Below are 18541 nucleotides of genomic sequence, written 5' to 3'. Positions count from 1 at the left end.
GGACCTGAGTGCAAAAATGGAGGCTCTAGCCCCTTCCAGAGCTGAGATATCGAAACTCAAAAATTCGGCCCGAAAAAAAAACGACAGTGGTACCCCTTACGTTTTTTTTTTTTGGGCGAAAAATTAAGTTTCTCCAATCTTCCCAAATTCTGATAGAGGGCCATGAGACTTAGACCTGAGTGCAAAAATGGAGGCTCTAGCCCCTTCCAGAGCTGAGATATCGAAACTCAAAAATTCGGCCCGAAAAAAAAACGACAGTGGTACCCCTTACGTTTTTTTTTTGGGCGAAAAATTAACATTCTCCAATCTTCCCAAATTCTGATAGAGGGCCATGAGACTTAGACCTGAGTGCAAAAATGGAGGCTCTAGCCCCTTCCAGAGCTGAGATATCGAAACTCAAAAATTCGGCCCGAAAAAAAAACGACAGTGGTACCCCTTACGTTTTTTTTTTGGGCGAAAAATTAAGTTTCTCCAATCTTCCCAAATTCTGATAGAGGGCCATGAGACTTAGACCTGAGGGAAAAAATGGAGGCTCTAGCCCCTTCCAGAGCTGAGATATCGAAACTCAAAAATTTGACCCGAAAAAAAAAAACGACAGTGGTACCCCTTACGTTTTTTTTTTTCGGGTGAAAAATTAAGTTTCTCCAATCTTCCCAAAACTCTGGATTCTGATAGAGGGCCATGAGACTTAGACCTGAGTGCAAAAATGGAGGCTCTAGCCCCTTCCAGAGCTGAGATATCGAAACTCAAAAATTCGGCCCGAAAAAAAAAACGACAGTGGTACCCCTTACGTTTTTTTTTTGGGCGAAAAATTAAGTTTCTCCAATCTTCCCAAATTCTGATAGAGGGCCATGAGACTTAGACCTGAGTGCAAAAATGGAGGCTCTAGCCCCTTCCAGAGCTGAGATATCGAAACTCAAAAATTCGGCCCGAAAAAAAAACGACAGTGGTACCCCTTACGTTTTTTTTTTGGGCGAAAAATTAAGTTTCTCCAATCTTCCCAAATTCTGATAGAGGGCCATGAGACTTAGACCTGAGTGCAAAAATGGAGGCTCTAGCCCCTTCCAGAGCTGAAATATCGAGACTCAAAAATTCGGCCCGAAAAAAAAACGACAGTGGTACCCCTTACGTTTTTTTTTTGGGCGAAAAATTAAGATTCTCCAATATTCCCAAATTCTGATAGAGGGCCCTGAGACTTAGACCTGAGTGCAAAAATGGAGGCTCTAGCCCCTTCCAGAGCTGAGATATCGAAACTCAAAAATTCGGCCCGAAAAAAAAAACGACAGTGTTACCCCTTACGTTTTTTTTTTGGGCGAAAAATTAAGTTTCTCCAATCTTCCCAAATTCTGATAGAGGGCTATGAGACTTAGACCTGAGTGCAAAAATGGAGGCTCTAGCCCCTTCCAGAGCTGAGATATCGAAACTCAAAAATTTGGCCCGAAAAAAAAAACGACAATGGTACCCCTTACGTTTTTTTTTTTGGGCGAAAAATTAAGATTCTCCAATCTTCCCAAATTCTGATAGAGGGCCCTGAGACTTAGACCTGAGTGCAAAAATGGAGGCTCTAGCCCCTTCCAGAGCTGAGATATCGAAACTCAAAAATTCGGCCCGAAAAAAAAAAACGACAGTGGTACACCTTGCGTTTTTTTTGGGGGGGGCGAAAAATTAAGTTTCTCTAATCTTCCCAAATTCTGATAGAGGGCCATGAGACTTAGACCTGAGTGCAAAATTGGAGGCTCTAGCCCCTTCCAGAGCTGAGATATCGAAACTCAAAAATTCGGCCCAAAAAAAAACGACAGTGGTACCCCTTACGTTTTTTTTTTTGGGCGAAAAATTAAGATTCTCCAATCTTCCCAAATTCTGATAGAGGGCCCTGAGACTTAGACCTGAGTGCAAAAATGGAGGCTCTAGCCCCTTCCAGAGCTGAGATATCGAAACTCAAAAATTCGGCCCGAAAAAAAAAACGACAGTGTTACCCCTTACGTTTTTTTTTTGGGCGAAAAATTAAGTTTCTCCAATCTTCCCAAATTCTGATAGAGGGCTATGAGACTTAGACCTGAGTGCAAAAATGGAGGCTCTAGCCCCTTCCAGAGCTGAAATATCGAGACTCAAAAATTCGGCCCGAAAAAAAAACGACAGTGGTACCCCTTACGTTTTTTTTTTGGGCGAAAAATTAAGATTCTCCAATATTCCCAAATTCTGATAGAGGGCCCTGAGACTTAGACCTGAGTGCAAAAATGGAGGCTCTAGCCCCTTCCAGAGCTGAGATATCGAAACTCAAAAATTCGGCCCGAAAAAAAAAACGACAGTGTTACCCCTTACGTTTTTTTTTTGGGCGAAAAATTAAGTTTCTCCAATCTTCCCAAATTCTGATAGAGGGCTATGAGACTTAGACCTGAGTGCAAAAATGGAGGCTCTAGCCCCTTCCAGAGCTGAGATATCGAAACTCAAAAATTTGGCCCGAAAAAAAAAACGACAATGGTACCCCTTACGTTTTTTTTTTTGGGCGAAAAATTAAGATTCTCCAATCTTCCCAAATTCTGATAGAGGGCCCTGAGACTTAGACCTGAGTGCAAAAATGGAGGCTCTAGCCCCTTCCAGAGCTGAGATATCGAAACTCAAAAATTCGGCCCGAAAAAAAAAAACGACAGTGGTACACCTTGCGTTTTTTTTGGGGGGGGCGAAAAATTAAGTTTCTCTAATCTTCCCAAATTCTGATAGAGGGCCATGAGACTTAGACCTGAGTGCAAAATTGGAGGCTCTAGCCCCTTCCAGAGCTGAGATATCGAAACTCAAAAATTTGGCCCGAAAAAAAAACGACAGTGGTACCCCTTACGTTTTTTTTTTTGGGCGAAAAATTAAGATTCTCCAATCTTCCCAAATTCTGATAGAGGGCCCTGAGACTTAGACCTGAGTGCAAAAATGGAGGCTCTAGCCCCTTCCAGAGCTGAGATATCGAAACTCAAAAATTCGGCCCCAAAAAAAAAAGACAGTGGTACCCCTTACGTTTTTTTTTTGGGCGAAAAATTAAGTTTCTCCAATTTTCCCAAATTCTGATAGAGGGCCATGAGACTTAGACCTGAGTGCAAAAATGGAGGCTCTAGCCCCTTCCAGAGCTGAGATATCGAAACTCAAAAATTCGGCCCGAAAAAAAAAAATGACAGTGGTACCCCTTGCGTTTTTTTTGGGGGGGGGGTGAAAAATTAAGTTTCTCCAATCTTCCCAAATTCTGATAGAGGGCCATGAGACTTAGACCTGAGTGCAAAAATGGAGGCTCTAGCCCCTTCCAGAGCTGAGATATCGAAACTCAAAAATTCGGCCCGAAAAAAAAACGACAGTGGTACCCCTTACGTTTTTTTTTTTGGGCGAAAAATTAAGTTTCTCCAATCTTCCCAAATTCTGATAGAGTGCCATGAGACTTAGACCTGAGTGCAAAAATGGAGGCTCTAGCCCCTTCCGGAGCTGAGATATCGAAACTCAAAAATTCGGCCCGAAAAAAAAACGACAGTGGTACCCCTTACGTTTTTTTTTTTGGGCGAAAAATTAAGTTTCTCCAATCTTCCCAAATTCTGATAGAGGGCCATGAGACTTAGACCTGAGTGCAAAAATGGAGGCTCTAGCCCCTTCCAGAGCTGAGATATCGAGACTCAAAAATTCGGCCCGAAAAAAAAACGACAGTGGTACCCCTTACGTTTTTTTTTTTGGGCGAAAAATTAAGATTCTCCAATATTCCCAAATTCTGATAGAGGGCCCTGAGACTTAGACCTGAGTGCAAAAATGGAGGCTCTAGCCCCTTCCAGAGCTGAGATATCGAAACTCAAAAATTCGGCCCGAAAAAAAAAACGACAGTGGTACCCCTTACGTTTTTTTTTTTGGGCGAAAAATTAAGTTTCTCCAATCTTCCCAAATTCTGATAGAGGGCCATGAGACTTAGACCTGAGTGCAAAAATGGAGGCTCTAGCCCCTTCCAGAGCTGAGATATCGAGACTCAAAAATTCGGCCCGAAAAAAAAACGACAGTGGTACCCCTTACGTTTTTTTTTTGGGCGAAAAATTAAGATTCTCCAATATTCCCAAATTCTGATAGAGGGCCATGAGACTTAGACCTGAGTGCAAAAATGGAGGCTCTAGCCCCTTCCAGAGCTGAGATATCGAAACTCAAAAATTTGGCCCAAAAAAAAAAACGACAATGGTACCCCTTACGTTTTTTTTTTGGGCGAAAAATTAAGTTTCTCCAATCTTCCCAAATTCTGATAGAGGGCCATGAGACTTAGACCTGAGTGCAAAAATGGAGGCTCTAGCCCCTTCCAGAGCTGAGATATCGAAACTCAAAAATTCGGCCCGAAAAAAAAACGACAGTGGTACCCCTTACGTTTTTTTTTTGGGCGAAAAATTAACATTCTCCAATCTTCCCAAATTCTGATAGAGGGCCATGAGACCTAGACCTGAGTGCAAAAATGGAGGCTCTAGCCCCTTCCAGAGCTGAGATATCGAAACTCAAAAATTCGGCCCAAAAAAAAACGACAGTGGTACCCCTTACGTTTTTTTTTTTGGGCGAAAAATTAAGATTCTCCAATCTTCCCAAATTCTGATAGAGGGCCCTGAGACTTAGACCTGAGTGCAAAAATGGAGGCTCTAGCCCCTTCCAGAGCTGAGATATCGAAACTCAAAAATTTGGCCCGAAAAAAAAAACGACAATGGTACCCCTTACGTTTTTTTTTTTGGGGCGAAAAATTAAGTTTCTCCAATCTTCCCAAATTCTGATAGAGGGCCATGAGACTTAGACCTGAGTGCAAAAATGGAGGCTCTAGCCCCTTCCAGAGCTGAGATATCGAAACTCAAAAATTTGGCCCGAAAAAAAAACGACAGTGGTACCCCTTACATTTTTTTTTTTGGGCGAAAAATTAAGATTCTCCAATCTTCCCAAATTCTGATAGAGGGCCCTGAGACTTAGACCTGAGTGCAAAAATGGAGGCTCTAGCCCCTTCCAGAGCTGAGATATCGAAACTCAAAAATTCGGCCCCAAAAAAAAAAGACAGTGGTACCCCTTACGTTTTTTTTTTGGGCGAAAAATTAAGTTTCTCCAATTTTCCCAAATTCTGATAGAGGGCCATGAGACTTAGACCTGAGTGCAAAAATGGAGGCTCTAGCCCCTTCCAGAGCTGAGATATCGAAACTCAAAAATTCGGCCCGAAAAAAAAAAATGACAGTGGTACCCCTTGCGTTTTTTTTTGGGGGGGTGAAAAATTAAGTTTCTCCAATCTTCCCAAATTCTGATAGAGGGCCATGAGACTTAGACCTGAGTGCAAAAATGGAGGCTCTAGCCCCTTCCGGAGCTGAGATATCGAAACTCAAAAATTCGGCCCGAAAAAAAAACGACAGTGGTACCCCTTACGTTTTTTTTTTTGGGCGAAAAATTAAGTTTCTCCAATCTTCCCAAATTCTGATAGAGGGCCATGAGACTTAGACCTGAGTGCAAAAATGGAGGCTCTAGCCCCTTCCAGAGCTGAGATATCGAGACTCAAAAATTCGGCCCGAAAAAAAAACGACAGTGGTACCCCTTACGTTTTTTTTTTTGGGCGAAAAATTAAGATTCTCCAATATTCCCAAATTCTGATAGAGGGCCCTGAGACTTAGACCTGAGTGCAAAAATGGAGGCTCTAGCCCCTTCCAGAGCTGAGATATCGAAACTCAAAAATTCGGCCCGAAAAAAAAAACGACAGTGGTACCCCTTACGTTTTTTTTTTTGGGCGAAAAATTAAGTTTCTCCAATCTTCCCAAATTCTGATAGAGGGCCATGAGACTTAGACCTGAGTGCAAAAATGGAGGCTCTAGCCCCTTCCAGAGCTGAGATATCGAGACTCAAAAATTCGGCCCGAAAAAAAAACGACAGTGGTACCCCTTACGTTTTTTTTTTGGGCGAAAAATTAAGATTCTCCAATATTCCCAAATTCTGATAGAGGGCCATGAGACTTAGACCTGAGTGCAAAAATGGAGGCTCTAGCCCCTTCCAGAGCTGAGATATCGAAACTCAAAAATTTGGCCCAAAAAAAAAAACGACAATGGTACCCCTTACGTTTTTTTTTTGGGCGAAAAATTAAGTTTCTCCAATCTTCCCAAATTCTGATAGAGGGCCATGAGACTTAGACCTGAGTGCAAAAATGGAGGCTCTAGCCCCTTCCAGAGCTGAGATATCGAAACTCAAAAATTCGGCCCGAAAAAAAAACGACAGTGGTACCCCTTACGTTTTTTTTTTGGGCGAAAAATTAACATTCTCCAATCTTCCCAAATTCTGATAGAGGGCCATGAGACCTAGACCTGAGTGCAAAAATGGAGGCTCTAGCCCCTTCCAGAGCTGAGATATCGAAACTCAAAAATTCGGCCCGAAAAAAAAACGACAGTGGTACCCCTTACGTTTTTTTTTTTGGGCGAAAAATTAAGTTTCTCCAATCTTCCCAAATTCTGATAGAGGGCCATGAGACTTAGACCTGAGTGCAAAAATGGAGGCTCTAGCCCCTTCCAGAGCTGAGATATCGAAACTCAAAAATTCGGCCCGAAAAAAAAAACGACAGTGGTACCCCTTGCGTTTTTTTTTTTGGGGGCGAAAAATTAAGTTTCTCCAATCTTCCCAAATTCTGATAGAGGGCCATGAGACTTAGACCTGAGTGCAAAAATGGAGGCTCTAGCCCCTTCCAGAGCTGAGATATCGAAACTCAAAAATTTGGCCCGAAAAAAAAAAACGACAATGGTACCCCTTACGTTTTTTTTTCGGGCGAAAAATTGAGTTTCTCCAATCTTCCCAAATTCTGATAGAGGGCCATGAGACTTAGACCTGAGTGCAAAAATGGAGGCTCTAGCCCCTTCCAGAGCTGAGATATCGAAACTCAAAAATTCGACCCGAAAAAAAAACGACAGTGGTACCCCTTACGTTTTTTTTTTGGGCGAAAAATTAACATTCTCCAATCTTCCCAAATTCTGATAGAGGGCCATGAGACTTAGACCTGAGTGCAAAAATGGAGGCTCTAGCCCCTTCCAGAGCTGAGATATCGAAACTCAAAAATTTGGCCCGAAAAAAAAACGACAGTGGTACCCCTTACGTTTTTTTTTTGGGCGAAAAATTAAGATTCTCCATTCTTCCCAAATTCTGATAGAGGGCCCTGAGACTTAGACCTGAGTGCAAAAATGGAGGCTCTAGCCCCTTCCAGAGCTGAGATATCGAAACTCAAAAATTCGGCCAGAAAAAAAAACGACAGTGGTACCCCTTGCGTGTTTTTTTTTTGGGGCAAAAAATTAAGTTTCTCCAATCTTCCCAAATTCTGATAGAGGGCCCTGAGACTTAGACCTGAGTGCAAAATGGAGGCTCTAGCCCCTTCCAGAGCTGAGATATCGAAACTCAAAAATTTGGCCCGAAAAAAAAAACGACAATGGTACCCCTTACGTTTTTTTTTTGGGCGAAAAATTAAGTTTCTCCAATCTTCTCAAATTCTGATAGAGGGCCATGAGACTTAGACCTGAGTGCAAAAATGGAGGCTCTAGCCCCTTCCAGAGCTGAGATATCGAAACTCAAAAATTCGGCCCGAAAAAAAAAACGACAGTGGTACCCCTTACGTTTTTTTTTTGGGCGAAAAATTAAGTTTCTCCAATCTTCCCAAATTCTGATAGAGGGCCATGAGACTTAGACCTGAGTGCAAAAATGGAGGCTCTAGCCCCTTCCAGAGCTGAGATATCGAAACTCAAAAATTCGGCCCGAAAAAAAAACGACAGTGGTACCCCTTACGTTTTTTTTTTGGGCGAAAAATTAAGATTCTCCAATCTTCCCAAATTCTGATAGAGGGCCCTGAGACTTAGACCTGAGTGCAAAAATGGAGGCTCTAGCCCCTTCCAGAGCTGAGATATCGAAACTCAAAAATTCGGCCCGAAAAAAAAACGACAGTGGTACCCCTTACGTTTTTTTTTTGGGCGAAAAATTAACATTCTCCAATCTTCCCAAATTCTGATAGAGGGCCATGAGACTTAGACCTGAGTGCAAAAATGGAGGCTCTAGCCCCTTCCAGAGCTGAGATATCGAAACTCAAAAATTCGGCCCGAAAAAAAAACGACAGTGGTACCCCTTACGTTTTTTTTTTGGGCGAAAAATTAAGTTTCTCCAATCTTCCCAAATTCTGATAGAGGGCCATGAGACTTAGACCTGAGTGAAAAAATGGAGGCTCTAGCCCCTTCCAGAGCTGAGATATCGAAACTCAAAAATTTGACCCGAAAAAAAAAACGACAGTGGTACCCCTTACGTTTTTTTTTTTCGGGTGAAAAATTAAGTTTCTCCAATCTTCCCAAAACTCTGGATTCTGATAGAGGGCCATGAGACTTAGACCTGAGTGCAAAAATGGAGGCTCTAGCCCCTTCCAGAGCTGAGATATCGAAACTCAAAAATTCGGCCCGAAAAAAAAACGACAGTGGTACCCCTTACGTTTTTTTTTTTTTGGGCGAAAAATTAAGTTTCTCCAATCTTCCCAAATTCTGATAGAGGGCCATGAGACTTAGACCTGAGTGCAAAAATGGAGGCTCTAGCCCCTTCCGGAGCTGAGATATCGAAACTCAAAAATTCGGCCCGAAAAAAAAACGACAGTGGTACCCCTTACGTTTTTTTTTTGGGCGAAAAATTAAGTTTCTCCAATCTTCCCAAATTCTGATAGAGGGCCATGAGACTTAGACCTGAGTGCAAAAATGGAGGCTCTAGCCCCTTCCAGAGCTGAAATATCGAGACTCAAAAATTCGGCCCGAAAAAAAAACGACAGTGGTACCCCTTACGTTTTTTTTTTGGGCGAAAAATTAAGATTCTCCAATATTCCCAAATTCTGATAGAGGGCCCTGAGACTTAGACCTGAGTGCAAAAATGGAGGCTCTAGCCCCTTCCAGAGCTGAGATATCGAAACTCAAAAATTCGGCCCGAAAAAAAAAACGACAGTGGTACCCCTTACGTTTTTTTTTTTGGGCGAAAAATTAAGTTTCTCCAATCTTCCCAAATTCTGATAGAGGGCTATGAGACTTAGACCTGAGTGCAAAAATGGAGGCTCTAGCCCCTTCCAGAGCTGAGATATCGAAACTCAAAAATTTGGCCCGAAAAAAAAAACGACAATGGTACCCCTTACGTTTTTTTTGGGGGGGCGAAAAATTAAGTTTCTCCAATCTTCCCAAATTCTGATAGAGGGCCATGAGACTTAGACCTGAGTGCAAAAATGGAGGCTCTAGCCCCTTCCAGAGCTGAGATATCGAAACTCAAAAATTTGGCCCGAAAAAAAACACGACAGTGGTACCCCTTACGTTTTTTTTTTTGGGCGAAAAATTCAGATTCTCCAATCTTCCCAAATTCTGATAGAGGGCCCTGAGACTTAGACCTGAGTGCAAAAATGGAGGCTCTAGCCCCTTCCAGAGCTGAGATATCGAAACTCAAAAATTCGGCCCGAAAAAAAAAACGACAGTGGTACCCCTTACGTTTTTTTTTTTCGGCGAAAAATTAAGTTTCTCCAATCTTCCCAAATTCTGATAGAGGGCCATGAGACTTAGACCTGAGTGCAAAAATGGAGGCTCTAGCCCCTTCCAGAGCTGAGATATCGAAACTCAAAAATTCGGCCCGAAAAAAAAAAACGACAGTGGTACACCTTGCGTTTTTTTTTGGGGGGGGGGGCGAAAAATTAAGTTTCTCCAATCTTCCCAAATTCTGATAGAGGGCCATGAGACTTAGACCTGAGTGCAAAATTGGAGGCTCTAGCCCCTTCCAGAGCTGAGATATCGAAACTCAAAAATTCGGCCCAAAAAAAACGACAGTGGTACCCCTTACGTTTTTTTTTTGGACGAAAAATTAAGTTTCTCCAATCTTCCCAAATTCTGATAGAGGGCCATGAGACTTAGACCTGAGTGCAAAAATGGAGGCTCTAGCCCCTTCCAGAGCTGAGATATCGAAACTCAAAAATTCGGCCCGAAAAAAAAAACGACAGTGGTACCCCTTGCGTTTTTTTTTTGGGGCGAAAAATTAAGTTTCTCCAATCTTCCCAAATTCTGATAGAGGGCCATGAGACTTAGACCTGAGTGCAAAAATGGAGGCTCTAGCCCCTTCCAGAGCTGAGATATCGAAACTCAAAAATTTGGCCCGAAAAAAAAAAACGACAATGGTACCCCTTACGTTTTTTTTTTGGGCGAAATATTAAGTTTCTCCAATCTTCCCAAATTCTGATAGAGGGCCATGAGACTTAGACCTGAGTGCAAAAATGGAGGCTCTAGCCCCTTCCAGAGCTGAGATATAGAAACTCAAAAATTCGGCCCGAAAAAAAAACGACAGTGGTACCCCTTACGTTTTTTTTTTGGGCGAAAAATTAACATTCTCCAATCTTCCCAAATTCTGATAGAGGGCCATGAGACTTAGACCTGAGTGCAAAAATGGAGGCTCTAGCCCCTTCCAGAGCTGAGATATCGAAACTCAAAAATTCGGCCCGAAAAAAAAAACGACAGTGGTACCCCTTACGTTTTTTTTTTTTGGGCGAAAAATTAAGTTTCTCCAATCTTCCCAAATTCTGATAGAGGGCCATGAGACTTAGACCAGAGTGCAAAAATGGAGGCTCTAGCCCCTTCCGGAGCTGAGATATCGAAACTCAAAAATTCGGCCCGAAAAAAAAACGACAGTGGTACCCCTTACGTTTTTTTTTTGGGCGAAAAATTAAGTTTCTCCAATCTTCCCAAATTCTGATAGAGGGCCATGAGACTTAGACCTGAGTGCAAAAATGGAGGCTCTAGCCCCTTCCAGAGCTGAGATATCGAGACTCAAAAATTCGGCCCGAAAAAAAAACGACAGTGGTACCCCTTACGTTTTTTTTTTTGGGCGAAAAATTAAGATTCTCCAATCTTCCCAAATTCTGATAGAGGGCCCTGAGACTTAGACCTGAGTGCAAAAATGGAGGCTCTAGCCCCTTCCAGAGCTGAGATATCGAAACTCAAAAATTTGGCCCGAAAAAAAAAACGACAATGGTACCCCTTACGTTTTTTTTTTGGGGCGAAAAATTAAGTTTCTCCAATCTTCCCAAATTCTGATAGAGGGCCATGAGACTTAGACCTGAGTGCAAAAATGGAGGCTCTAGCCCCTTCCAGAGCTGAGATATCGAAACTTAAAAATTTGACCCGAAAAAAAAAACGACAGTGGTACCCCTTACGTTTTTTTTTTCCGGGCGAAAAATTAAGTTTCTCCAATCTTCTCAAAACTCTGGATTCTGATAGAGGGCCATGAGACTTAGACCTGAGTGCAAAAATGGAGGCTCTAGCCCCTTCCAGAGCTGAGATATCGAAACTCAAAAATTCGGCCCGAAAAAAAAACGACAGTGGTACCCCTTAGGTTTTTTTTTTTTTCGGGCGAAAAATTAAGTTTCTCCAATCTTCCCAAAACTCTGGATTCTGATAGAGGGCCATGAGACTTAGACCTGAGTGCAAAAATGGAGGCTCTAGACCCTTCCAGAGCTGAGATATCGAAACTCAAAAATTTGACCAGAAAAAAAAACGACAGTGGTACCCCTTACGTTTTTCTTTTCCGGGCGAAAAATTAAGTTTCTCCAATCTTCTCAAAACTCTGGATTCTGATAGAGGGCCATGAGACTTAGACCTGAGTGCAAAAATGGAGGCTCTAGCCCCTTCCAGAGCTGAGATATCGAAACTCAAAAATTCGGCCCGAAAAAAACGACAGTGGTACCCCTTACGGTTTTTTTTTCCGGGCGAAAAAATTAAGTTTCTCCAATCTTCTCAAAACTCTGGATTCTGATAGACGGCCATGAGACTTAGACCTCAGTGCAAAAATGGAGGCTCTAGACCCTTCCAGAGCTGAGATATGGACATCCCACGTAGCATTTATGCCATTATAAAAATAGTGGGTTTGTGGACGGTGGAATTATGGGATGGCGCTTGGTACCACAGACTCAGGGGACCCCCCTGAGTGCAGTAAAATAGTTTTTATCATGACAGGAACTTTAATTAAAATGTCTATCAAAAACACTACCCGAATCCCCATTCAATAGATTGCCGATGGGACCGCGTCCAATTGCAGCATATTGAATGAACAGCGGAAAAACTTTAAAAAATATAGTGGGTTATTGGACAAATAGTGGGTTCGTGGGATGGGGGCGTGTCCGGGGACCGGTCAGTGGGGACGTTTCGAGGGTGGCTCCACCGAGGGGGCTTTTGCGGAACTGCCTCGGGGGTCCCGAAACTTCGGGCTCCTCCTGTCGGCCCCCCGGGGGGGTCGGGGCGTGTTATAAAGTTATAATGTTCAAGTTTTTGTTCTAAAAAATGACTCTAGATTGAGTCGAAGATATTTAGTTTGTTGCAAACAATGTGCAATCTGTAAAACAAAAACCTCAAAATTATAGTTGAAATGGTATACTGCTGGGATGTTTTTGACCTTGAGAAAAAGAGTATAGACCAACAAATTTTATGTTTATTAATTTATTTCATGTTGGTACATTTTTGGGAAGTACACCTGTTTTGACCTGATGTCCATTGGAATGGACAAAAAAATCACAATGAAAGCAATTATATAAAAAAAATTCATTTTTTTTAATTTATAGAAACCTCATGAGCTGGTAAAATGTACTTTTATATTTTTCAGAAACTTGAAACATAATTCAGGTCTGAGGGGGGTTAATTCCTTTGATTTGATTGGATATTTTTTGCCTTTTTGCAGCCGTGATCTCATTTCCTGCACAGTGACAAGCTGTGTGCATTTATTTATTTATTTATCTACTCGGACTGGAGATGTAAGTGACTGTTTTTAGATGTTGCTGTGTATATAATATAACATCTGGATCACTGGACGCGGACTGTGTTTTCATGAAGCTGTCAGCGCGCGCGAGCGTGAACTATCGTGATACAAAAATACATTAGTCAGTTCGTCTCTTTCCATTTGTCTATGAATGCAAAACGAGGATCGCCCCCATATGTCCTTATGAGCACCATCAGACTGGCATTAATTCCTTTGATTTGATTGGATATTTGCCTTTTTGCAGCCGTGATCTCATTTCCTGCACAGTGACAAGCTGTGTGCATTTATTTATTTATTTATCTACTCGGACTGGAGATGTAAGTGACTGTTTTTAGATGTTGCTGTGTATATAATATAACATCTGGATCACTGGACGCGGACTGTGTTTTCATGAAGCTGTCAGCGCGCGCGAGCGTGAACTATCGTGATTGCACGAAATGGTTCGCAAAACGCACAAGTGTTATTCTTTGATAAAAATCGGCCTAGTACAGGTAAGATTGACTTTAAATTACCTTCTGCTCTTCTTTTCATATCGCTAAGTTAATTGTACTCGATAAAATATGTGCATTACGTTCAGGCTTGTTTAGTTTGCATAAAATCGCTGTTTTGTGGCAAATGTCTTTTTTCCGTTCAAAAGCATTTTTCGGGCAAAAAATATAACAACGGCGTCAGCGATATTTGCAGCTGTCGTTTTTGTTGATACTAGAGCTCTGTCCTGCATGAATGTTGTACGGTGCTTCAGTTAGGGACACCGGAAGGGCCTCGTGCCACTTCGCATTTAACACTGGCGCGTGGGCAAAATGGAAAGTCTTCGCCAACATGCAGCAAATGTGTTGCATAACCTGTGGCTTTAAGGAATCATGGTTTAATGAACTGTGACGCAGGTAAATTTGAAAAATGAAATGTTTGTCGCATCTCTTAAGAAGCAGAACATTTTTAGGAGGTTTCTCCAAATATGAGATTATTGTAACGTTACGTACAAAAGAGAGAGAGAGAGAGAGAGAGAGAGAGAGAGAGAGAGAGAGAGAGAGAGAGAGAGAGAGAGAGAAATGGCAGATCAGCTGTGGTTTCCGCAATGTTTCTGTACAGTACTGGTACAAATGTAAACAGTAAACACATTTACAAAACAGTCTGTACATGTTATAATTTAAAACAAAAGATTACATATTTTGACTGGAAAATCTTACCGCCTTTTTTTTTTTTTTTTTTTGCTGAATTAAGGTTAAATCTGTTGTATAATCGCAAGTACACAAGCTCTGATACACAAGCTGAACGTGATTTTACCAAATACCACTGGATCATCTTTCCAATCAACCAATCAGATTTCAGTGACAAGTTTACAGTTTATGTCAAGTTTAGGCTTAGAACCAGGGTGAAGTACTACTTACATTGTTATTCACCTTCCATTACCCTCTGATTTTAGGGAAAAGTTATGGGTTAAGTTTAGGGGTAGGGATTGGGGACGTCTTACTTGGCAAAATCACAGTGACCCTTGTCATGTACATACATAAAACACCATCATAATAAATGACTCTGAAATAATGCAATAAACATTCATTTAACAACTAGCACAAGTCTATTTGATGTGATGTTTACATCTGTAAGACGTATTTTTAAGAGTGTTTGCTCATCTGCAATACGTCTATAGGACGTTTCCTGTCAGATGTCAAATAGACTGATGTCAGTTTAACATGCATTCTAAATCATTACATCTTAAAGACATCTTCTAAACATCTGACAGGAAACGTCCTATATTGCAGATGAGCAAAATGCGTCTATAAATAGACTTTTGCTATCTGGGATAACATGTAACAAACCCATAAAGTACATAATTGATAAAAATTATAAATAATAAATAAGACACATTATTATAATTATTAACATTAACTATTTTTTTTAAAAACCACCAAATGTAAAGTTTCACACAGGGAATTCTGGAAATTTTGGCTTTTCACTGCAAATAATAAGATGATTTGTTCATTTTTACTTCCAAAAATGGCAAGTAGGTATAGCTGCACACCCGAGATCTCCAAAATGAGAAGATCTGAAGAAGAAATAGGAAGATGACACTTCTGGAGATTTGGAGATCTCCAAGCTGCAGCTCTACCCTTCTCAAAAACAGTATTTTACTGTGAAATGAAATGACGGTTAGATCTAATAGTTTTGCCCCAAATGTAATAAGAGAACTTACCGTCACGAAGGTTTTACTGTAGCACTTTAACAGCTAAAATGACATCGTTTTTTTTTTTTTACAGCGTAGAATCGACCTGAGTCTGTCAGTCATCTTTTGTCTTTCAGATGTAGGAGGAGCAATCGGACAGACCTACACGAACCCTGAAGAACTGCCTCTGGTGGACTTGTGAAGGCCAGCAGCTGAATTCCCCTCGACCGACAGGATGTCTATCATGGATCACAGCCCCACCACTGGGGTCGTCACCATCATAGTAATACTCATCGCCGTCGCCGCACTGGGGGCTTTAATTCTTGGCTGTTGGTGCTACTTGCGGCTGCAGCGCATCGGTCAGTCTGAAGATGAGGAAAGCATCGTCGGAGAAGGCGAGACCAAGGAACCCTTCCTGCTGGTCCAGTATTCGGCCAGGGGCCCGCGGGTGGAGCACAAGACCAAGCTCACTCCTAATGGCACCGAAAGCCACACCTAGCTCCCCTCGTCATATGTAGTGGGTCCAGTCTCGAAGAATTTCAACCCTTACAATATCCCTCAACACATGAACCCACTCTGTTGAACGAAGGCAAACCTAGTGCATGCTGTTGTCTAGTTGCTTTGTTGATTTGTTCGCCCATTTTGTGGTGGTAGAGCCCTGTTATAATGTGAAATCAAGAGTTTCGTGCAATGCCGTTTATTTGTGACGCCGGAGCCGAGTCCTGAAGCTAAATCAAGATTCGTTCGTTGTCTTTAGTTGTGTTTTTACTGTACCATTTCATCCAGAGCTGGCTCTGGGATTAGGAAATTCAACATATTTCAATGGACTGATGTCTAAGCTTTACCTTTTTTTTTTGTTTAGAATGCTTTATTGAATTGCAATAAGAAAAGAATGTCGTTTTTCATTACAAATGAGCACTTCAGGATACCATGACTTGCCAAATTATGTAAATTGACTTTTGAAAGCTCTTGCATTATATTCTGTCATTCATCAGCTCTTTTTATCCGTCATGTGATTTTATATCAGCTGGTTTCCAGTGTAAAACTGCTAGGAAACCACTTAAAAGAACGGAAAGCCAATGACTGAGGTCTTGTTGAATACTGACGTGATCCCGAGGCGTTCGTTTTTTTGTGGTTGAGCACATTTCTACATTGTGAAAGGGTCATTTAAAAGTGTAAATATATTTTTTTTATAGGTGGCTGGATGCGCAGCTGGATACTGAAAAGTCGTTGTCTTGAGTGTTTAACCTGTTTCTTCACAGCATTATTTCATTCCAAATATGTTTGCGATAACGTCATGTTTGCTGTTTGTACGTGTAAGATGAAATCGAGACAAATTATTTATTTTTATACAATTCATGCAAATGTCAGTCAGGCATTTAGAAAGAAAGCCTGAAAAAGCAGCTACCATGATTTAGTTGACGTTACTATCGTCAAATCTTTAGGGTTCTGTCACGCATTTGAAGTCGACAGATTTTTTTTCTGCATTATGTGCTGTTCGATATACAGAAAAAACAAGGACGGTACATGCATGTTCATTTAATTTGAGAAAAAGAAGCTACTTTTTCTCAGTAAAGCGTTTAGTATATTGCTAATGTCACTCCAGCCTGTGTGTCTGCCCAGTGTTTGACTGTACTGAACAATAAAACACCTCTGTTTCTGGGGAAATGTCTGCTCGTGAGTTTTGTGTGTATGTTTTAAATGAAAATGTAAATCTTTTCTCTTGTGATAATTGTGTAATTTCCCTTGTTTTACAGGGATAGTTCACTTTGAAATTAATTTTTGATATGGTTTCGCTTACCTCAAGGGCATCCAAGATGTAGGTGTCTTTGTTTCCGCAGTAGTTTCAATTTTGATATTTTTAGGTCAAACCGTTGTTGTCTGTCAGTCATATAATGGAGGTCTATGGTCACCACCTGAAAAAGCATGCACAGAGAAGTCAAAATTAAACATGATTTAATGACTCGTAAATGTAAGTGCACATTGAATGGCCTAAGACACGAAACGAGCGGTTTGTATGAGAAAATGAACAGTATTTATATTATTTTTACCTTTTATAATCGCAGTCACATCCAAGTACTCTGAGGGCGAGGCCACTTCTGTCTGCGCTCATTGCATTGATACACATTGATAACCGCTCGTTTCGTGTCTTAGGCCATCAATGTGTACTTACATTTACGAGTCATTAAATCATGTTTAATTTGGACTTCTCTGTGCATGCTCTTTGAGGTGGTGACCATAGACCTCCATTATATGACTGACAGACAGTAACGGTTTGACCTGAAAATATCAAAATTGAAAATACTCTGGGGGAAAAAAATTACAATTACATCTTGGATGCTCTTGAGGTAAGCTAAAACTTATCAAAAATTAATTTCAAAGTGAACTATCCCTTTAATTTTATATATTAGTCATACTGGTCTGGGTTGGAAACACTTCCTGTTTTTGGTGCAAGACCAAAAAAAAAAAAAAAAGACCAGCTTCAATGCATTCATTTAGACAGTAAACCCAATGCAAAGTTTGTAAAACTATATATACTTCACAATGATTACCACTAAGATCAGTGACTAAAGATGTATATAATATGCATGTAAAGATAAAGATGACCACATTAATTTACTGAAATCATTTGCTATTAGTATAACAATACAAGACAGATGAAAGTTCACAAGCATCAGTTGAAGGCAAACCGCATTTCAGCCCAGAACAGGAAAGAAAAACCACACATCTCTGACAGTGTGTGCATTAGTTTACTCTATCCATTGTTTGGAGTTTAGTTGACATAGTTTTTACTCTCATCTCAGTTTTATCTGAAGAGGCAAACGATTAATATATAAATAGAGGTCTTTTCTGCTCACCACGGCTGCATTTATTTAATCTAAAATACAGTAAAACAGTAACGTCAAGTTATTACAACACTATAAACTCGAATAAGTTGGCAAAACTTTGCGGTAATCAGTTAAAAAAAAATTAAGTTAAGAAATTTTAATTTTAAATATAGCAGAACTTTCATATTGTTATTTTGTACTCATACATTAAAATTGCTCTTAATTTGAAATATTTGAGTTTTCAAATTCAAACAGAATTTAAGATAATCATGCAACCTCAATTTATATACTTTTTATAATGGATTAACTTTAACCAGCTAATTCAATAAATGCTACCTTGCGTATTGGCAACCAACTTTTTGACAGAATTATCATAACATAGCACGCTTCGAATGAGTTCATCAATATGAAATATTTTTTATACACTGTCCTCAAGCTAACCTCATGCTCCACTCGTCACCATGATGGGAACCCCCCCAAAAAACCCAACATAACAGAAACTCTACTAAACTAGCATAACAAAACACTAAACGGTACTAAATCACACAAAACAAAAAAACAAAAAAAAAACATTTTGTAACACTTAACTTTAACATTTACTCTCCCCTTTTGAGTGTCCAGGCAAAGCATGCTGGGAAATAGAAATCCCAGCCCAGTTTCAGTTAAATTTTAAACAAGTTCATAAAACCTCTTCCTTAAAATGTGTCAGTTTTTTCAACTCAAAAGAAAAAGAAAGTTCTAAAAGCTCATAAAAGTTAAT

The 18541-nt window shown here is 40.6% G+C and overlaps 1 protein-coding gene across 2 annotated transcripts; it reads left to right on the top strand.

Annotated features, from left to right (window-relative positions):
* The first annotated feature begins 13142 nt into the window (after window positions 1–13142).
* Window positions 13143–15590, top strand: snn (stannin). Of its 2 annotated transcripts, none has more exons than XM_089128744.1 (2): window positions 13143–13283; window positions 15091–15590. In XM_089128744.1, exon 2 carries the CDS (start codon window positions 15189–15191, stop codon window positions 15450–15452), a length of 264 nt encoding a protein of 87 aa, XP_088984870.1. In that variant the 5' UTR covers window positions 13143–13283; window positions 15091–15188; the 3' UTR covers window positions 15453–15590. The 2 variants fall into 2 exon arrangements, with proteins under 2 accessions (XP_088984870.1, XP_088984871.1); XM_089128745.1 differs by lacking the exon at window positions 13143–13283 and adding an exon at window positions 13551–13676.
* Window positions 15591–18541: the final 2951 nt, after the last annotated feature.

This window comes from Pimephales promelas, chromosome 3 (genome assembly GCF_988280905.1).
Source record: "Pimephales promelas chromosome 3, fPimPro1.hap1.1, whole genome shotgun sequence".
In the NCBI taxonomy this organism is placed as follows: Eukaryota; Metazoa; Chordata; class Actinopteri; order Cypriniformes; family Leuciscidae; genus Pimephales; species Pimephales promelas.
The sequence above is the reverse complement of the archived record's forward strand: the minus strand, read 5'-3'. Positions and strand labels throughout refer to the sequence as shown.